The sequence below is a fragment of the Xenopus laevis genome, chromosome 4L (genome assembly GCF_017654675.1).
Source record: "Xenopus laevis strain J_2021 chromosome 4L, Xenopus_laevis_v10.1, whole genome shotgun sequence".
Lineage (NCBI taxonomy): Eukaryota > Metazoa > Chordata > Amphibia > Anura > Pipidae > Xenopus > Xenopus laevis.
The window spans coordinates 94,823,515-94,845,254 of NC_054377.1; the positions used below are offsets into that span (position 1 = coordinate 94,823,515).

Consider the following 21,740-nt stretch of genomic DNA (forward strand, 5'->3'; position numbering starts at 1 on the left):
GAAGGTAAATAAGAGAGTATGGTTGTGCTTCCCCAGCTTGTCTGTAGTAGACTGGAAGGGTGGATAGGGTTAGACTCTGCAGGGATACACTATTGAGTTCCTATTGAAAGCAAAATGGGTCAAGTGTGGAATGCACGGCTAGAAACCTTCACTAACCTCTTGATTATATCCCTTTCCAAAGCCATAAATCATGTGTGTTAACATAAGTTAAGTGCACATCCCCCAATCTGCCTGCTGTCAGCAGTGGGATAGAATAAAATAAACTTGACTAAGCCCTGGCACAGCACACACACAGAATAAAGAGAGAAGGCGCACACCCTTAAATCAAACTACGGGGTGCTAATCCATAGGTGACTCCCCATAAGGCTCTGCCTTTTTTATTTTTTTTTATTTTGTGCCCCTGAGTTAGACCCTTAAGATCGAAACGCGTTGGGCTCACCTTCTGTTTTTCAATTATATTTTGTATATTATTTTTGCTTATTTTTTTCTTCTTTTTGTAATAAATTTATTTGCTTTTCAAATCGGTTGTGCTATCCATTATTTTTAATACTGGCACAGCACACGACTGATAGATCTGCCAGTCATTATCAATATTGAAACCCACTTTGTGGGAGCAACACTAAAGTAGAAGATTATTGCCTGGGTAATGAATAGAATATACTCAAGAATTTTTGTCTCAGAATATATAACAATATTCCTGAACACCGTAATCCGAATGTGGACCCAAATTCATTTTAGTTGATAGCACTGTTAAGACCCTTTTTTTTTAGATAACCCATATGATTCTCATAATTTTTTTTTACGTCTACTAGTTCTGTCCTGTATATGCAAGCATATCGTTATCATGAACATTCATTTTATGGACTGTTTTTTTTGTTAAACTACAGTTGTGAATATGATGATCCATACTTGATGCACCTTACAGGAAAGCATAGTCAACATGAGATTATAATGCTTAGACAACCCATAATGTAAACCTTTTGCTAGCTTTATGCCAGCTTTATGGATTGTTCATTCTTCTTATTGGTTGATTTCTTTTAGGTGCAATACAAGTAGTGTGGCAACCAATCCAGGCCATACATGAAAATTGGAGTATCACAGGATTCTGTCCAAGTGCTAATCGCGCCAAAAAATTTTAGGGGACCATATACTTGCCTCTAAAAGTGCCAGGCTTAATATATCCATTTTTTTTTACAAATTCCAGAGGTTTACCAGGGGTAAAGTAATTCTATATAGACAGTAATGCAATGGGTCTTCAGACGAGTATCATGAATCCCCAATAAACTTTTACAAAGAAATGAGCTGATATTTCTGTTCTGTGAATAATATGATCATGCTATGAAGCCAGAATATTCTTTGAGAAGACTTTAGAAGGATATCAAATACTAAATCTAAATTATTACTTGAACAGGCATTAGAAAAAAAAGTTGACTTTCATTATATGGATTTAACATTCTTCATAAATCTAAAGGATACAATTGTCTCATTAATGTGTAACGGAGTGATTTATACAGGGTTTCTAGTTTGCATTGCTTGGATATTTCTTTGGAAGTTTCTGAAAGTAAATATATAACTCCCCATTCAATTATAGTATAAACTGCTAAGGGAGTTATTGAATATTGTGACTATATATAGGGAGGTATTTATTGAAGGTCGAATTTTAGTGGTATTAGAGATTTTCGAAAACCATGAAAAACTCATTTCCACGAATGTCAGCCATTTTTCAAAAGATCCAAACTAAAAAAGCACAAGTGGGAAAAACTTGCAAACCACAACTTTTTCACATTGTCGCACAAAAGTCAGCTTCAAAAACACTAATAATAAATAAACAAAATAATATATAAAAGTGTTTTAGATAGGAACATTTGTCTTTAGAATCATATGAAACAGTAAAATGTCCAGATCATGTGGTTTTAGCTCTCTTATTTTTGTTCTTTATTTGTATGCTGTATGTTTAATTCCAGTCTGGACTCTTCTCCCTTCTCGGACACCACTATGTGTATCAATCCACCTGTCCTTTCAGGTTATGTATGATAGTGCCATTGTTTTGCATAATGTAAGCATATGCCTGGCACTTTGTTGAAGAGCTTATGAAGAAGAAAGAGGGAAATGGCACTTTGGAAAATACAAATTTGAAACCCAAAAAAATAAGTTTAAAATGGTGATCTGACTAGATCCTTAAAATAAAAGGAAAAGCATGTCTTTAGAATTAAATGTGAACAATGACATGTCCAATAATGTTTCTCTCTATCTTATTGTTCTTTAATTGCATTTATATGAACAGAAGTGTAAGTTCAATTCCAGTCTTGCTTCTCTGAAACCCCCGTATCAATCTGCCTGCCTTTCAAAGGTTATGTGTAATAGTGTCTACAATTCTGCATAACATAAATATACACCTTTGAGTACGACCACTTCTAGCACTCTGTTGTACCTAACTGAAGGTATAGGGAAATGCTTTATTTGTTTTTTAACAATTTTATTCCTTAACAAAAGCACAAGGTGATGTATCCTGTAGAAAATGCTGTGATCCTAGGACAATGGCATGTGGACATTTTCACGACATTTGAAAACACCAAAAAATAGCTTTTTATTGTATTGTACCTGTTTCTAGCCAGCTGAATCTAATAATTGTACAAAAATGGGGAAGGAAGCATTTTAATTTTCAATGCTATTCACCTTGCTAAAAAAACAGTTATTTCAAGGGTGTCAATACAAAAGTATTTTCAGTTGTTTTGTCACCCAAAACATGCTGTGTGCCATTGCTAACAAGTTAAATAAATACTGAGATAGATACAGCCAGCTCATAGCACCCTTCTACTGCCAACAGCTAGACAAACTCTAGTTTGACTCAGTATTGGGCATATACAAAATATGCAGAATGAGCCTGCCAAAATCTTGGGTCAGAGATGTGCAAACAGCATTCTGGAAGAAATTGTAGGAAATGTTAGTATTTAGTATTATATAACTTTAATACATTCTGAATGATGTATCTGGTAGGCTCCTTATTTAAATTTAATACAGTAGCACTTCTATTTAATTGGTTGGTCAAAGTACAGTTATATTTTATAAATTAGACCACAGAATAAATACACTGAAATAAGATGTGATTTTTGCAGCACAGCCTGCATTGCAGTGTATTTGCTAGGGTGCCATCTTGTATAAAAGAATCAATTAATACATGCAGGCACAAAAGAACAAATAAAGAAACAACCAACTTTTTCAGAATTCATACAGTACCTGGCAAATGTATCATTTAGCTGGCCCAATTGAATATGAAAATAATAAATCTATATACTCAACAATTTTTAAAAATAATAGCAATCCTGCTTCTTCTGGTCAAAACAGCAAAGTTAAAATGGTAAAGGGTAAAAATAATTGCTTTTTAAAATTTGTATATACCTGTACCATATTTGCAAAAAGGAGGGTTTAATTTCCCTATATATTGTAGTAATGTGACATAGGTTCTTCTGCATGGTAAAACATGCAGAAGTTCTTTGGTACTTTTGTGTGTCTTGAAACATTTTGAATGCTACATATAAAGTAAATGTTAATCATAATTTAATAGCTTTATAGAATAAAACCCATTGTTCTTTATGCTGTGTCAAGTACAACAAAATCATTGCACATTCTTTTTCGAAAATGTCTATATTGCAGTCCATGGTGATCTCTGAAGTTGGTATCACTGGGGCTGTACCGGGTACCGTCTTTGAATCAGGCGCTTGGGATTGTTTACAGTTTGCCTATCCAAAGGAAACTTTAAGAGAAAAAGATAGTATAATAAGATAAATAATATCATAATTTCTGAGCAGCAAACCTCTTGTACAATGAGCATGTTTTATAATAAAATTGCAGTGGCAAGCATCAGTCAGCATTCTGGTTCTCAGTAATATTGCATATGCCCTAGGGCTTGTACAAAATACTGTGCCAATGTGCAGCATTAAGTATCCCTTAGTATCCTTCAAAGGAATGCAACTAATAACCACCTGACTTAAAGGGGACCCGTTACCCAAAAAAAATTATTAAAAATCCTATTTTAATACATTAGTCAAGAAAAATGAACTTTAATTACACTGTATACATTATTTGAATCTTGTTTCCTTTAGTCTGGGAATTCATAATTATAGCAAGCAGGCAGGAGCCATTTTGTGGCTGTTATTAAGACAAGCCTTGCATCATCTCTGAATCTTGTTTGTGCACCAGAATGGGGGACCCGATGTCCATCCCCATGCCCTGGCTACACAATTAAATGGTGAAGAGAATGGGGGAATGTGTGGAGAGCAGTGACATCTAGGAAGTGCTGAATGGAAAGTGAAAGTAATTGTCTGCCCCGCCTCTATGCCTAAGGCATAGAGGAGGGGCAGACAATATTTGATTGCAGCTGAGATTTTTAAATGAGCTTACCACAGCTATAACTGCTTTAGTAAAAAATAGAAATTGGATGTCATGTTTAATTTGAAAAGGATGTCTATTATACAGAATTTTGTGTCTGGGTGACAGGTCCACTTTAATGTACATGAGAACTAAGTAAATGAAGAAGAGTCCAATGAATCACATGTAACAGCCAAGCAGTGATGCAGGGAAACTCACAAATTTTAACTTACAGAAGTTGCAGTTTTATCAACACTTGAATTCAATTTTTTTGTGTGAAAAGTCACAAACTGGAATTTGATTTTTTACGTGTCAAAAAGCTTTGGCATCTAAAAGCTGGCGACTTCATGTTGAAGTCAAAAGGAGTTTCTGTAGGCCAAATTTAGGCAATATTTTTCAATTTACATTTTTCAATTTAGTTGGTAGAAAATGATGAGTAGAATTAATTTCTTCATGTTTCATCGATTGAGTTTGAGATTAGAATTGTTTTCAGAAATAAGCACACATTTGAGTCTGGCAAGTTTTCAAGTGTTTCTGATTGAAAACTTGGAAATTGAAACATTTGATTTGTAAAATATGCCTCAATATATTCTCACCTTACCATTTTACTTATACAATATTCATAAATATATTCCAGTTGACTTAAATTCTATTTTTATAAACATTCCATTTACCTCAAAATGTTTATGTGGTATTTCTTTTTCATTAAATATTCCTTTTACTTTAGGAAAATGTTAATATGTACAGTCTTTTGCACTAAACACTCCATTTACCTTTACATAAAATTTAAGTGATATTATATTTTATTAAACATTCCATGTAATTAAGATCATATTTACCTCAACATTGAAATCTAAGCACAGACCTTTCTTAAATTAAACTACTCGGCACTTGGACCAATTCATAAAACCTTCCATTTACTGAACATTGGATTTCACTAAATATAGGACTTTTGATTCAGTTTATCTGGATATTTGATTTAACTAATCTCGTTTGGCACAATTTTCCTATTTGTTTTTACCAAATTATTTATTTGCCAGAATATTCCAGCATTCTCTTGTTTTTTAATTCTGAAGTATCTGTAATTTCCATCTGGGAAAATATTAATTTTGCCTGAACATTCAATTTCACAAAAAATATTGGTTCCCTCTTATCTCTATATTTTGTTTACCTAACCATTCCATTTACATAAACAATTGATTTGATTAAACATTCCTTTATTAATAGGGGCTGATTTATCAAAGGTCAAATGTTAGAGTTTTTTTGACCTCAAATGAACTCAAATGACCTCAAAACTCGAATTGTATCTTAAAATTTGAATGGCAAAAACATGAATGTGCAAGCTTGGGTTTCGTAACTCGAAAACTCGAATTGATCGAATTAGGTTCTTGGCCATAACCCTCTGAAAAAAACTTGAGCATCAAGCAGGCTGTTGACCTTTTCAGGGACCTCTGCAATAGACTTCTACAGAACCTGGACAGGTTTTACATGGCGTATTTTAAGATTTGAGCTATTTCCAGGGCCAATTTTTCACCCGAAATTGTGAGTTTTGACCAAAAATACTCAAATTTTCATGGAAAAACAACCAAATTAAATCTTAATAAATCTGCCTCATAATATGCAAATTAGATAAAGAGCCAAACACCAGAAAATAAAGAAAATGTGACATTACACATCATTGGTACAAACTGCATGTGTTTCTTCAGAAACTATAATATGATTTATAAAAACGAAGCTTCTGCATAGCCATGGGAGCAGCCATCTAAGGCTCCATTTACAAATCAGGAAAGGGAATCTGTAATTCAAAAACCCATTATCTAGAAAGCTTCTAATTACGGGAAGATGGTTTCTCATAGTCTCCATTTTAAACAAGTAATTCAATTTTTTACAAATGAAAGTATCTTGTTTTTGATCCCCACTAACATATAATTAATCCTTATTGGATTAATCATATCTTATCCTACTGAGTTTAATTAATGCTTTAGTGATTTTTTAGTAGAATTAGGGGGTATTAATAAAACTTGAATATTTCTCATTATTTTAAAAATAAATGTTTGACCTAACTCCCAACCACAATTTGGCCTAATTTACTAAAAAATCATAAAGAAAATTGTGTGAAAATACCCCCAAAAGTGTGCACTGACTGGCTGATCCTATGCCTATTAATGCATACAGAATGAGACAGACAATCTGAAAGTAGGGAGGGAACTGAGAAGGGAAATGCCATGTGATGCTTCCTGCTTTAGTAAATTAAGCTTTAGTAAATTAAGCTTTGCCCAACATATCTAAGGTTGTTTTATTTGTTTTTATCAAGTTTCGAATTTCAAATTCATGTGTTTCTCTGAAAAAAACTTAAATGTCAGGAAGGCTACAAACATCTCCAAATTGGTCACTGGACCTCTCCCTTTGACTTATACATGAATTCGGCAGGTTTTAGGTGGCTAATAGTCGAATTTGAATTCTAAAATGGCCAGAGTATGATAAATCTCGAAATATGAATTACAACTTTTTTAAAAAACTCGAATTGAGTTTGGATAATTAAAAAAAATAATTAAAAAATTTTCATTTGAATTTTTAATTCGAGCCTTAATAAATCTGCCCTTTAAGGTATAGTGATCCAAATAACAGACTATAAAAACATTTCAGATGGAAAATGTAGGTCCCAAACAGAAAATAGATCCTATACCCAGATTATCAATGCTAAAACTGATGTGGGGATCTGTTATCCAGAAACTCAATATCCAGAAAGCTCCAAATTAGAGGAAGACCATATACCATATACTAAATAAAACATTTGAAACGTACTTCCTTTTGCTCTGTAATAATCAAATAGTACCTTATACTTGACCCTAGCTAACATATAATTAATCCTTATTGGAGGCAGAATAATGCTATTGGGTTTAACTAATGCTTAAATAATTTTTTAGTAGACTTAAGATACAGAGATCTAAGTGCCAGACAGATCCCTTATCTGGAAAACCCCAGGTCTCGAGCATTCTGGCTCTATACAGGCCCTATACCTGTAGTGTATTTGTCAGTGACTTTACCACTGAATTAATATAGAGGGTGCTTTGCTGCACCTGCAGTAGTTTCTCTCCAATGCCTGTTCTGCTATGTCTCTCTCTCCCTCACACTCTCTCTCATGTGCAGGGCTGCACCCTGATGTTTGGTGTGTTAAGTTAGATATTCCTTGCTGAATAAACATGCAGAAAGTTGTTGCTAATGTGCCACTTGTTTCTGGAGCCTAAAGGGCAAATTCACTAAAAGGCAAATTTTCGCCAGCGAACGCTCCACCACACTTTGCTCCACTTCACCAGTCATAAATTTGTTACCGATACACTAATTCACTAAAATGTAAAGTTGCGTCTCAGCAGCCGAATGCTGGTGAAGTTTCACTAGCCTTAATTCATCAGCACAAGCATTTCTTAGTGATCTTTCACTAGCATTCAATTCTGCCTAGCGAAACTTCGTTAGTACTCTTACACTTAGGTCAGTTTGAACAGGGCGGGTACATATAGCTCGTATAGACGTCTTTATTAGAGATGTTAGTTAAAATGCTTGAAGTGGCTACTTATTATTATACATGTCCAAGGAAGCAAAATAAAGAATAAAGAGATCCTAGCCTAGACATGAGACAAAAAGACAAAAATCTTTTATAGTTAGGACTTTTGAAGGCAATCCCACTTTAAAAAATCAAAAAAACGCCAACGTTTTTTACAACTTTTATGAGTTTCCGGCATACAGAATATGATGTCACTGACATAAGATTGAGGAAGATAGAGCTTTATTTTATCAGTTTGCCTGGTCTAAGGTGGAGAAGGAGACTCTGGTGAAAGAGGTAGGGTTCTGTAAAATTTGCACTCTAGTGAATCAGCAGAGTAACGGTTGTTCACCTGAGTGAAAATTTGCCTGGCGATAGGGTGCAATACGGCGGTCTCTTTTGCTAGAGAAGTGTCATCTACACCTGTTAGTAAATTAGCGATGTCCCTGCAGATGAGATTTCTGTTGATCTGTCTAAATTACAAAACTGCTCAGAAGAGCACTCTTCAACACATTCCATCTACTCTAGCATTCTGATTATCCGTACATTCCATATGACTACACATTCCATTTGACTAAACATTCAATTTAATTAAGAAATCTTTGTACTTTATTATTACATTTTCGTAAAAAAATAGTCACTATATTCAGTTTTTTTTCCGCAATACATTTTACTTTTAATTCTACTTTTCTCCACATTCCATTTTTCTTATTAAGTGTTCTCTGTACCTGAATTTTCCGTTTTATTAAACATATCATTTGCCAGAATATGTAATTAATAATGAAATGTTTTGCTCTAAATATTGTTTTGTAAACTTTCCATGAAAATAAGCATTCCTCTCCACTATCCATTCAATTTACCCACATATTCTGATTAGCCATACATTACATTTTACTAAATATTCAATTTACCTGAATATATGAGATGGGTTAGATTCACTAAAAATGATCAACAGCTACTGCCTAACTATAACACAGAATAGTGTGATCCTTCAGATCACAACTCCCAATTTATTTGTTTGGATATACCATAGAGAAGTGAAAGGGAATAGGCGCTTTGTAACCTGACATACACATGTAAGATGTTTGACATAAACAAGAATTAGGTATCTGGCCACTTAGATGATTTAAGTGGACAGTATACTCCCTTATGCATCAATAGTTCAATAAATAGGTTTGTGATAAACAACTTTTTGTTTTTATTAATATCTAAAATGTTTGCTTTAAACAAAGTAACATATGAAAGTGAAAATTAGGTTGAAGATTTAAGGAGCATTGGCTCCACTGCTCTAAGTTTTTTTTGGAGGCTGATAGAGATGGATCCACTCCCTTCCGCGGCTCTGTTTGTCTTATCTGAACACTACAACTTCTGTTTGAGTGCTTGAGATCAGCCAGAAGAAAGTAGGCATTTTTAAGTCAAACTCTGCATACCTGCACGCACTTTTCAGTGCGCATAAACTGAGCTGTGGAAGGAGGTGGATCCACTTCTCTCAGACTGCAGAAAAAATGCAAGCTTGTTATCTTTTTCGATAAAGAGTTCATTGTACAGAGACTTTGCCCATAGGAACCAGGACTTTTCCCATAGGAAACAGGAAGTAGAATATTACTTTTGTTTTATTTTCAAATTTTGTACTTTCTTAACAAGTTCTAAATAAAAACAATAGACAATGTCCTTTTAATGAGAGAACTCAAATAAGAGATGAATAAAAAGATATGTTAAAGGCATGGACCTAAACCTTATTAGTTTGTGCATCCATTTTTTAAAGCATTGAGAAGAGCTACAGGAGAGAAAACACTGGTGCAAAACAGCAAGAATAAGATTTATATCAGAAAAAATGCAGTATGTAGGAGAGGCACGTTTTAGCATTAGATTTTTTTTCATTTCTACAGTAAATACTGTAAATAAATACTTTTTTGACCTTTTCTTGATGTATCTCACTGAGTTCGGCTCTAATCACATCTATTGAACTAGGAAATTTAACTTGGTGAGCCATCCTAAACAGCAAATAAATTTAGAGCTTTTCACACAAGTAAATTATGTTGACATTTTACTCTGTGCTATCAAAGGTAAGGCCACATGCGATTTCTGCCCAAAAGTGCCCTCTTCAGGACTCTGGAGGGGGTAATTAACATTTGTGCTAATGTGCACCACTGCATTTACTTATAGCAACCAATTAATTACTGCCCATGCAGTAACTGAAATCAGCAGCAAACTTGGTCACTCCAGTCAGAAGAGTGGTGTAATGCCATATGAATGTATGGGTCTTAAAAAATCCCATAGAACAAGAAATTAATCTGGCTGTTTATACAGTCCTTTCTGGTCCATATATGGTGCAGTTATAAACCAATGGTTAAACAGCTGGATTACCACAATTTGGGCACTGTTTCTTGTATGGTCTTCTTGTACACACCAAGGTGAAATGTAATACGGCAAAAATACTGTAGATCATACAATACCATTTTAGAGGTATGGGACCTTTTATCCGGAATGCCTAGGACCTGGGGTCTTCCTGGATAAGGGATCTTTCCGTAATTTGGATATTCTACTAGAAAATCCTATAAACATAAACCATAAACTCAAAAGGCTGGTTTTGCTTCCAATAAGGAATAAAGTTTGGATAAAGTGCAAGGTACTGTTTTATTATTACAGAAAAAAAGTAAATAATTTTTTAATATTTGAATTATTTGGATAAAATGGAATCTATGGGAGACAGCCATTCCATAATTCTGGATAACGGGTTTACGTAGAACATATCCCATACCTTTTATGAATTTCTGGTTAAGTAAAGCTATTTTAGGGGTTACTTCATGTGAATAATACAAGTAGAAGATAAAACCAAATAACATGTTATAAACATTATTAGAAAGGAGGAAGGGTTAACTTTTGCCTCTGATCAACATAAACTTAACAATGTTTATATTGCATTGGCATTAGAGCTGTATAATATAAAACTGATTCAAATTAGTGATGCATTATGGTGAATTGAGGCATTGAGACAATGTGCAGTTTAATTCTGCAAGGAAATTGGGAGCACTGAGGATGCAGTGCCGTGCATGGACATTGGGGATGTGCCTTTTAATATCCAGTAAATTGTGGAGGCAACTTTCTGTAGACACACTGGGGAATGTACAGTACAATACCATATGATGCCAGAAAGATACAGTGGGCTCAAAAAGAATAAGGAGAATAGGGCATTAGAAATACAATGTGATTATGGAGGTTTGAGTGATATGCACTGGTGATGCATTTGGCTGCTGGTGGGTTTTAAAGAGGTGTTAATATCAGATATACAAGTCCGATGAAACATAAACTGAACAATGTTTCTGGCTGCCTTGAAATTTAAGAATTTATTTTCCCAAACAGTTCCCAAACTACATCTCAAGTAGCTGCAAATTATGCCCACTCCCAGCAAAATGCTGCTTAGTTCTTTGATCTGTATGATTTCAATCAATCAAGCAAGTCAGTCTTTAAAATAATTTTAACCCAATTTTTTTAATCCAGTTGCCAAGGACCCCAGTCAGAGAAACCACTTTCAAATTATCCCCTAGCTATTTAATAATAAAATTAAAAAGCAGGGTCCCATCTACAATGGCTTTATCCTTTATCTCCCCTGAGGACTTACGTATTTGATCAATTCCAAAAATGAAGTCCTGTTTTTAGACTTAAATTCAATCATATCCTTGACTACTGTACTAAAACATAAACCTAAAACTTACATATGTATATTGTGAGGATAGTGTGTATGTGCAATAGTGGAATATTTCTGTCCACTGTGTTTAAAAACACTATAACTATTGGCTAACGTTTATACATTTTCTTATTTTTACCATACAGTTATTGATTTTAATAACATCCATGACACCACAGAGGCATGTGTGGAACAAAACAAAATACACTGAAGAAGTCCACTGCTTGCAAGAGTTATGAGTTTAATAAACAGGCTTGAATTTCATTTTGTTAGGATGAAATTTCCATGTGTTGCTAAGGCAGCCATTTTGCTTCCTAGTTTGAGGTGATCTCTGTCAGTGATTAATGGCCCTGGTGATTGACAGTGATACGTTTCCGATGCCCTCCCACCCCAAACCCCTCTTGTTTTATGTAAGCTAAAAGATTATTGTTCAATTAATCTGGCGTGATTGCTTTTTGTTGAATTCTTAATTATGTTTGCACAGCTAGTCATGTGTTGATTAGCATTTGTAAGACTGCTATCATTGCACAATTTTAATCCTCATTTAAAATCACTCTTTGCTTTTTTCCAGCAAGTTTAAAATAAAAGCAAGCATTGTATATCTTTTAACTGCAATTTATTTTACAGCTCTTAAATATCAATATGTTTTATAAAACCCAGGATTCGTTTCCAAGACATATTTACTGTAGATATTTTGGTCTCACTTGTATTTATGTGACATGCCATATCTTTAGAGAAAAGGGAGATATATACAAATGTATAATGAATAAATCATAAACACAATAAAATGCAAATATTTAACTTGTTAGTGAAGTTGCAGAAGGGGATATTAATAAATTGCATAAGGCGAGGATCCTCATATTATTCTTTAGCTGTTGGCTGTCATTTGGTAGCTGTTGCCCTTCAATAGCCAAATTAAGTGGTTATATAAGCTGATTGCATGCATGCTGTTCATTTTCAATAAAACTGTTATTCATGATCTATTCCTACAACTGGCATTGCAGTAATACCAATCAGAGCAACTGGCCAGCCTTACACCAGTGAGGGCAATATGGGCAGCCCTGTATACAGTGGTTATGCAAAGACTGGTCTTAGCATGACATGATTAAGAGGTAATTCTTTTATGAAGCATTTGCTTGGAGGCACTTGTAATTGATTGTTTACCTTGATCAGACTAACAGAGAAAAGGAAATAATTTAGGAATATCATTCAGTAGTCTGTAATCCCAGCACACAGTATATTAATACATATTTGCTGGACAGACATATGTGTCAACAAGCAGAATGCAATTCCAGGCTTTTGACAAGTTAAGATTCAGTTTTTCCCACGCTCCATTTGCACCCCATGGTTCAAATGGTATTATAGGGACATGGAATAAAATAGCAATACCAAAATTAGAAAATGCTTATTGATCTTAATTTAACTTAATTAATAATGGTGTATGACTAAATTATGAATACTGTTAGATTGTAAGCTCTTTATTTACAGGGCCATTTTTATCGGTTATCAATTTGTATGTTCAATGTATAATACATGTTAATAATGTTATTATTATTAATAATAATATGTACTACTTAATCATGAAGAGGCTTTAATAATAAATAGCAAGCAAGAAGAAGTGAGTAGTATGCTTAAAAAGCAATGAGTACACTAAATGTTAGGAAAAGTTTAATTATGGGCTTTAATAAATAACCTCTTTAATAGGAGAGACTCATATATTAACTCTGGATCGATTAATGGGCGGCATGGCAGTACACTCTATTGCATTGCTAGCTTGGGGCAATGGTATTCTGACTTGAATTGATTGTTCTATATAGGAAGGTTTCCTGACATAATTGGAAAAATCGGAAGAGCGCATGACTATACACGGAAGGAAATTTCAATAAACGGTACAACTCTAGCAAAGTCTTTAAATTGTAGAAATGAATGTGTAATGAGTGAAGATTTGAGGAGTAGATTGTTAGAACAAAACATGGTTTGCTGAATGCTTGAAAATGCATTCAGATGCAACCCACAATGGCAAGTGCTAAAATGGCAGCAATCTGTTGACACAATTGACATGATTTGATGCCATTCATTTAAGGTATTTGTGTCCGAAGCATCATTGCACTTAAACATAGTTGCCTTTGGCATTGCTGTATCCCTCCTGTCTCCTTCTCTGAATTGTGTGCAAGTGTTCCTATTGATGCTGGAGAATCCTCAAGCTACCACTGCCTTGAATGTGGCAGTAACTGCAGGGAAAATACACTGAATTGTGAGAATAAAACATGGCAAGTTGAATCCAAAATTTGCAGAATGCTCATGCACCCATAAATGAGCCCTACAGTGTGAAACATTGCTGTTAACTGCTTTAAATGTTAGGGCTACACACACAAAGCATCAAAATAATTAATCTTACATTCTTTAAGTTCATAACACAACATACAATATTACCTGCCAAGGATTATACAAGGGTACAGCTCCCGAGGGCTGATTAGTTTGCCATTCAGGAACAGATGATGGATGTGTTTGACTCATCTAAATTAATAAAAAATAATAGCTGTCAATATACTCCTCTTAATGACTGAACCCTACAGCACCAAACCAAAACCTTACCATGTTCTCCAGATGACCTTGGTTTTCTGATAATACTGAATTGCTATTGTTGTTCTGTGGCTCTTCAATACCTTTTAAGCCTGCAAGAAGTAGAGTATAGTGTATGAGGTTTCCTTCAATGTGCTTAGATAAAAGGGCAGGACTATATTGTATGTGAAGAGGCTGTCATTATTTTACCTCCCACAGGATCTAGTATGTCAGTGAGTCAAATTTTAAACTCTACATGTCAGCATCAAACTAGAAAATGTCAAAGATAAAGTTCTGCACATCACATCAAAGAAAACTGTTCTTGCGTTTGAGAAATATTTATAAAGATAGTTTATTATGATGTATAAGTTCTAAACAAAATTGGTGCCTAGTGCAGAAGAATTTTGATCTAATCCAAAAATGAGTTGATAATGCTATTAGAATATTTATATGGATTTTTTAAGTTAAGTTGTTGACTCAAGGATGTGTTGGGTAGATGCAGTGGTGGAACTACAAGGAGGTTTGACTGCCATCAGTGCAGCACAAGAACAGAATTGTAATGGATGGGATAGGTTTATCAAAGTGTGTAGGAAGAATTAACATTTTCCCAAATGCATAAACATTCTGTAGCATTTTTTCCTAAGGAGCAGGGAAAAACATTATTTTCTTGTTGCATTGTAATTGTTAGGGCATTTTCCTGTTTTAAGTAAAGGAACACATTTTGCAGGACTATAGATTTTCATGACTCTCCATCTTGGTCAAATAACTGTTTAAAGCCAGACTGTCAAAATGTATTAGATTCAGGAGAAATTTCATAAAATATTTCAGAATTTGGTAAAAGCATTATAAATTATATAAAAATGCAAAGCTCTATCAAGCAAAAAAATCTACCATTAATACATTTCCATTCCAAGAAAGTCCTTCAGGGTATTAAAAAATACGTTTAACATATTTCACCAAGGACAACAAATACTAGGAAAAATGGGATTATTTTCAGACAAATAGAATGTTTTTCATAATAACCAACTGAAGAAAGAAAGTGCACACACCATTAAATTCACAGGTTGCTACATAATATTGCTAGCTCACCACAAAACTGCCACTTTCACATGGAACCCATCATCTTTTTGTGCAACAAGGTGGAATATGTTTTCATGCTCTGGCTATGAGTGATTCTTCTGAATTTAACAACAAACCATAAGTAGCACAACTGTCCCCCTAAATCTCTCTAGAGACCACAGAGGTTAGAAGAGAGATGTCTGTGGTGATCAAAAATGTAAACTTAAATAGACAGGGCATGTATGTCATATTTCAAGTAATGTACAATTAGGTAGGGTTACAGACACAAGTAGGTGGAAATGCTAGTGCAGAAATGCATGAATCGAGGCTCATCTCACCCAATGTGAATATGGACAGTTATTTCTGACTGAATTTGCTTAGATCACTGCACAAACCAAATCTTCTCAGAGTCTTCCTATAATTTGATGGAAGAAGCCTTCGCATCATGGGTATCTTGTATTATATATTTCTAAGATTTATGAATTCATGTTGTGTGGATGAGGTGCCTGGAGCACTTATCATATTTTTATAGCTTTGTTGTTATGTTGCAGAGTTTCTGTATTTTTCTATAGAAATTGTCAGGTCTGAAGAACTTAAGGTCTCTCCCACAATTACTTTGAGCACTGAATGTCAATATTAAATATGAAACAGCATTCTTGCAAGTTGCCTTTTCCCCAAATTGTTCAATAAATATCTTGTGTAAAAAATCTAATGTATTCCTTAATTTTCAGCAGAGCTTGCAATAAGACTTTTCATTTCAGTTTTGTGTTTGTATTGCTACTGAAATATTTCTCTATACTAGAATTGCCTAAGGCCCCATCTTTCCCTGAAGGCCTAAAAATTAATCTGATTATCAGAGTATATTATACTACTCAAAATTATAATGACTTCAGTAGATTCCCGCAAAGATACATAAGGGAAAACTTAGTTCTTAGTCCTTTGTAAAGGAAGAAGGTAGGTACAAACCTATGTAGTCTGGGTACTGAAAACTTTCCAGCAAAATTACATACTGTGCCCAGATTCACAAATTTCATCCTATGAAGCCTTATTTTTTTTAGAATTAACTTTTTTAGAATTAACTTCTAGGTTGCTGTCATGTTGGAAACTTCCAACCTGTCCACAATGCTTTCCAACTCTTCTCACCAAAAAGGTTCTTAAAATATAAAAAATATAATTTTAATTATATTACACCGTAAAACATTTTAAATAATAATTAATAATAATTTTATTCACTTAATTTTTAAATGTCTTTAATTTCTACCTGTGCCTCTGGAGAAGAGGTTGCTTTTGGTAAGTGGTGGCTGTAAAGCTGAAAGACTGGCTGCATTTGGGCTCACCTGAGAAAGGACAGAAATTAAAATATTATACAGTTTGTAGAAAACAGGGGGCACTGAATTTCTGCTGAAGCATTTCAGTCTGCAGGTCACTAATTAAATCCAAGTCCGACCCTTGGAATGCATAGTTGCTAGGAGCGTTGCCTCTTTTAATTGGAGGGTTAAGAAGAACTGTCATCATGATAAAAAGCCATTTAATTGTAGTGAATGTTTCATTCACCTGCCTCACCGTATGTATTATTTTTTTAGAAATATTTACAGGTAATAGATCAACGTAGCAAATCCAGAAAGATCCCTAGCCATTTGATCTACTTATGATTCATCAAAACCTTCCTGACTGTCAAGAACATTTTCCTAAAAATGAATTAAAGTTTGAATGAATTCCAAAGCTGATACTTGTGTCAATCTGACAGAACTGTTTTCAACTGCTTCGAGCAGTCAAATGGTATTCTGCTATATGGGACAGTAAAGCTCATAAGGTCAGGAGAAAAGGAGAAGAGCAGAAAAGAAAACAACATATACAGTGCTGTCTATATATTTATGCTGTAATCCAATTGCATCACCCAGCACAGCCTAACAAACATGTGGCATACATAGTCCTCATCACATAAATAATCAATGACTTTCACAATATCATTTAGTTTATGGCAGGTGTACTTATCTGCTTATAATACACAAAAGCCATGAATATCTTGTAAATTATATCCTTATAAACGGTGAGTAGTGATGTCATCAGTTATAAACGGTGAGTAGTGATGTAATTTCTGTCACATGACTCACTAAAATTTGTGTATTATAATTAATAAAGTACCCCCAGTTGTAAAATATGAGGATATTATAAGTTACCTCGGAGTTCCATGACCTGTATAAAAACACTCGGCCTTCGGCCTCGTGTTTTTATATGGTCATGAAACTCCTCGGTAACTTATAATATCCTTATATTTTACAAGAGGGGGTACTTTATTCACTATATAATACACAAAAGCCATGAATATCCTGTAAATTATATCCTTATAAACGGTGAGTTCTGATGTCATCAGTTATAAACGGTGAGTTCTGATGTCATTTCTGTCACATGACTCATTGAAATTTGTGTATTATAATAAAGTACCCCCAGTTGCAAAATATGAGGATAATAGAAGTTACCTCGGAGTTCCATGACCTGTATAAAAACACTCGGCCTTCGGCCTCGTGTTTTTATATGGTCATGAAACTCCTCGGTATCTTAGAATATCCTTATATTTTACAAGAGGGGGTACTTTATTCACTATATCATCACAACTCTTTACAATATAGCTTGTAGTTATAATGTACACACACCTAGGCACCACAACAACCTCCACACTGATTCCTACTGTGTCAGCTGGATACTTAGACACCACTCTTATGCATATTCATTTGCTAGCAGAAAGATTTTGTAAGGGTCATTGACAACCACAATTGCATCGTGCAAGCTACAATTTTTGGACACAAATCCCCTTGCCACTATTTTCCCAGAATTCCTGCATAATTACAGCCTCATGGGGAGTTGCACATGCAGCAGTTGCATCAAAATGATTGCAATTTCTAGCATTTGGAGTTAATGGGGAGTTAATGGGGAGTCATGGAGAGTTGCATCTGAAGAAATTGCATTATGTCACGGTCGGCACCCAAGACCAGAACAAATGCCAAGCACCCTGGTCTCGGCTCGTGCTTCACCTGTAGTGTGACCACCTTTGGCCTCGGGAGGAGCCCTTAGCTACTTGGATGCCACCAAGACTTAAACGAGAGGTGCAAGGCTAGAGGATCTGGATAGGCAGAGGGGCACGACTGTTAGCAAGAGTCTTTAGGCGAGGGTCACGGTACAAAACAGGAAACCAGAATCATCGTCAGTACAGGCTGGGTAGAGGCAGGCAGATGTCAATCATAATCAGGCATGCAAAGATCAAAACCGGGTAATCAATCAGACATGAGGGTTCAGCAGAAGGGTAGTCGATATTCAGGAAAGGGTCAGATATAGGAGTCAGGATAATCGTACAGCCAGGCAGGGGTCAAAACCAGAATCAGAATCAGAATAATAAGCTCACAAAGCACCAGGAACAAGATCCTATCACAGGCAAGGTCCCACAGCCCTAATGGACTTTAAATAGTGTTTGAATTTTGCGCCATTGCGTGCTGGCTTCATCACGCCAGCGCGCCTGCACCTTTAAATTTCACAAGAGCGTGCCCTAAGTCACTGGCGCCTGCGGCCTAATGGAAGCCGCTTGACGCGTCGGGCGTCCCCGCCGAGGGGGTGGCAGGCGTCCCTGCCGTCCCCCCACTAGACCACCAGATACGTTCCTCACACGCAATCTCTAGCATTTAGTGTTAAAATGATGCTTGTGCGTGATTCTTTGGCACAAATCTGCAAACAATACTTGCATCCATTTAGGTGCATTTTAGTATAGCTGAATATGGGCATATCCGAAAAGTAAATCTCAGCCCTAAATGATTTAGTTTTAAAAATCACAAAAGATATATACATATACCTGTAAATCTTTTGTGATTTTAAAGCTAAGGGGTCATTTATGAATCAAATGCAAATTGCAAGGTGGTAAATCTGCACACAATTTGCCATTTCGTACCAACAATACATCATTTCCCAGATTGCCAGCATAACGTCCAAGTACCCACAAAATAGTGCACACTGCATCATACAAGTTAACTAAATAGTTCCAGCCTTGGTTCCTTTCAAAGATGCCATGGAAAGCACACATTTGCATTGACCCAAATGCTATTCACAATACTTGTGCACAATTTTTACCTTGCACCAAACTGCAGAATGTGTACTCTTTTCTATATAAAGTGCAAAATACAGGGTGCAAGGACAAAAGGGAACCCTAGTCTTGAAGAGGTGTTACTTCTAGGGCTCAAAGACTTGCACTTAATGAAGTAAGGGTGGAAGATGAATAGCAGAAGTCCTAAAAACTAAGTTTAACAATAACATACAGAACTCAGTCTAACATTTTTTTTGGTTGCCACGGAGTGTCCCCAACAAACATGCAGTTTCAGATGTAAGCTGGAAAGAGGCACAGACCATTTGAATATCTACATATAATAGTACCATCTGTAACATACTGAACATTTATTTAAAGGGGTTGTTCACATTTTATATATATATATATATATATATATATAGATATATACATATATATACTCTATTTGTGATTGTTTTGTAATGTTGCTGTTTTATGATTTATTTTTCACCTTTCTGGAGCAGCTCTGGGAGGAGAGTTCACAATTATGTAAACTGTTGATACTTTCTTTATCTTTGGCCCCTAATCCAGGGGTCCCCAACCTTTTTTACCCGTGAGCCATCTTCAATTGTAAAAAGAATTGGGGAGCAACATGAGCATGAAAAAAAGTTCCTGGGTGGTGCAAATAAGGGCTGTGATTGGCTATTTGGTAGCCCCTATGTGGACTGCCAGCTACAGGAGACTCTGTTTGGCAGTACACCTGGTTTTTATGCAACCAAAACTTGCCTCCAAGCCGGGTATTAAAAAATAAACACCTGCTTTGAGGCCACAGGGAGCCCTAATCTTTTAATTTTGGAAAAAACTGTCAAAAATAACTGATAAAAAGTATTTGAAATGTGAACAACCCCTTTAAGGGAGAAGCAAACCCTTAAGTTAAAAAAAAAGCCTACCCCCCCTACCCTACATAGACCCTCCTCCTTCCTCCCCCCCCAGCCTAGCTGCTACCCCAGGCAAATGCCCCTAAGTCTTTACTCTGTGCAGATTCTGTCCAGCGGAGTTCACGGGCGCCATCTTCTTCTCTTCAATAAGAGAACAACTGCACATGTGCCGAAACTCACGGAAATTGCCGGAAGATTACTGAATCGGCTGAAAATGGTGCCGTGAACTCTGCTGGACAGAATCTGCATCAAGTAAAGAGCTAGGGGTAGGTAGCAGCTAGGCTGGTGGAGAGGAGGGCAGGGGGGTCTATGTAGTTTAGGGGTCCTTTAAACATGAGCTTCCTCTTTAGCAACCTAAACATTTTTTCTCTAAAGGTAAATGGATGCAGAAGCCTGGATCTAATTTCCAGCATGTAGTATATCTAAATTACAAAGTTATTTATAATCCTTCATAAATGCATGCTTACAAATCCTCATAATTTTAAAATTAAATACAACCATGTACAACCTCTTATCTGTCAGAGGCAAAAAAAATACCAATAAGATGTATCTCCTTTGTGGCACATTTCCTTTTGTTGTGCTAAACAATACAGATGTTATAACATGTACAGTAGGATTTCTACATAATGTTTAAGCATTCTTACCTCAGGTTTGGTTTCAGATACTTTTGCTGGAATTGCTGATTCTTTGGATGGCTTTGAACGGAACCACCCAAACCAGCCAAAGCTAGAGCCCTGGTTAAGCAGAAAGGGATTCATTGGTTATGTATTGGTACAAGATTCAATAATCATACCATACATGTTATTGACAGTACCAGAAAGGGATTGCCTTATACTTTGTTATCCAGATGCTCTGGACCTGGGGTTTTCTGGATAAGGGGACTTAAAATGAAATCAGATCAAGATACCTTAAGTCTACTAAAAATCATTTAAATAAATAATTAAATAAACTCAACAGGATTTTTTTGCTTCCAATAAGGATTAGTTATTTCTTAGTTTGGATCATGTGCAATCTACTGTTTTATGATTACAGAAAAAAGGAAATAACTTTCAATAGTGTGAATTATTTGATTAAAAATGAGTCTATAGGAGATGGCCTTCCCAGAACTTTCTAGATAACATGTTTCCGGCTAATGGATCCCATATCTGAACAGGAAACTATAAAAAGTAAGCATTGCTGTGACTGTACTGGAAACCTCTCAAGTTCCTATATGGTTCACTGCTTATTTCCAAACTGTTCACTCAGTCATCATCAGAGGGAATCTCAGAAACACCCATGTCCAGCCTTTTCCTACAAGTGGCTGCTGGAAGAACAACGGCTGGAGGAATACACACACTGGGTGCCTGTAATCTAATTAGTATGGAGACGGAAGATAATTGAGTGGAAAAATAAGAGTGCACCAGTGACAGCTAAAGTGAAATGCTTCCACAAGGGAAGAAATTTAACTTACAAATAACCAATATGTCTGCTGCTGGTTTTGTGCTGTTTTTTTTAGCTATTGTATAGTCTTTGATTAATGATTCCCTGTGAGCTTGT

The 21,740-nt window shown here is 35.5% G+C and overlaps 1 protein-coding gene across 1 annotated transcript in view; it reads right to left on the bottom strand.

Annotated features, from left to right (window-relative positions):
* Window positions 1-2,950: 2,950 nt before the first annotated feature.
* Window positions 2,951-21,740, bottom strand: part of sec16b.L (SEC16 homolog B, endoplasmic reticulum export factor L homeolog) — an 81,715-nt gene continuing 62,925 nt past the window's right edge. Inside the window, exons 22-26 of the mRNA XM_018258482.2 lie at window positions 20,849-20,938; window positions 16,480-16,555; window positions 14,193-14,272; window positions 14,031-14,114; window positions 2,951-3,754 (exon numbers count right to left, since the gene is read on the bottom strand). Of these exons, the coding sequence (XP_018113971.1) occupies window positions 3,680-3,754; window positions 14,031-14,114; window positions 14,193-14,272; window positions 16,480-16,555; window positions 20,849-20,938 (405 nt within the window). The 3' untranslated portion in view covers window positions 2,951-3,679. The remainder of the gene's footprint in view (window positions 3,755-14,030; window positions 14,115-14,192; window positions 14,273-16,479; window positions 16,556-20,848; window positions 20,939-21,740) is intronic.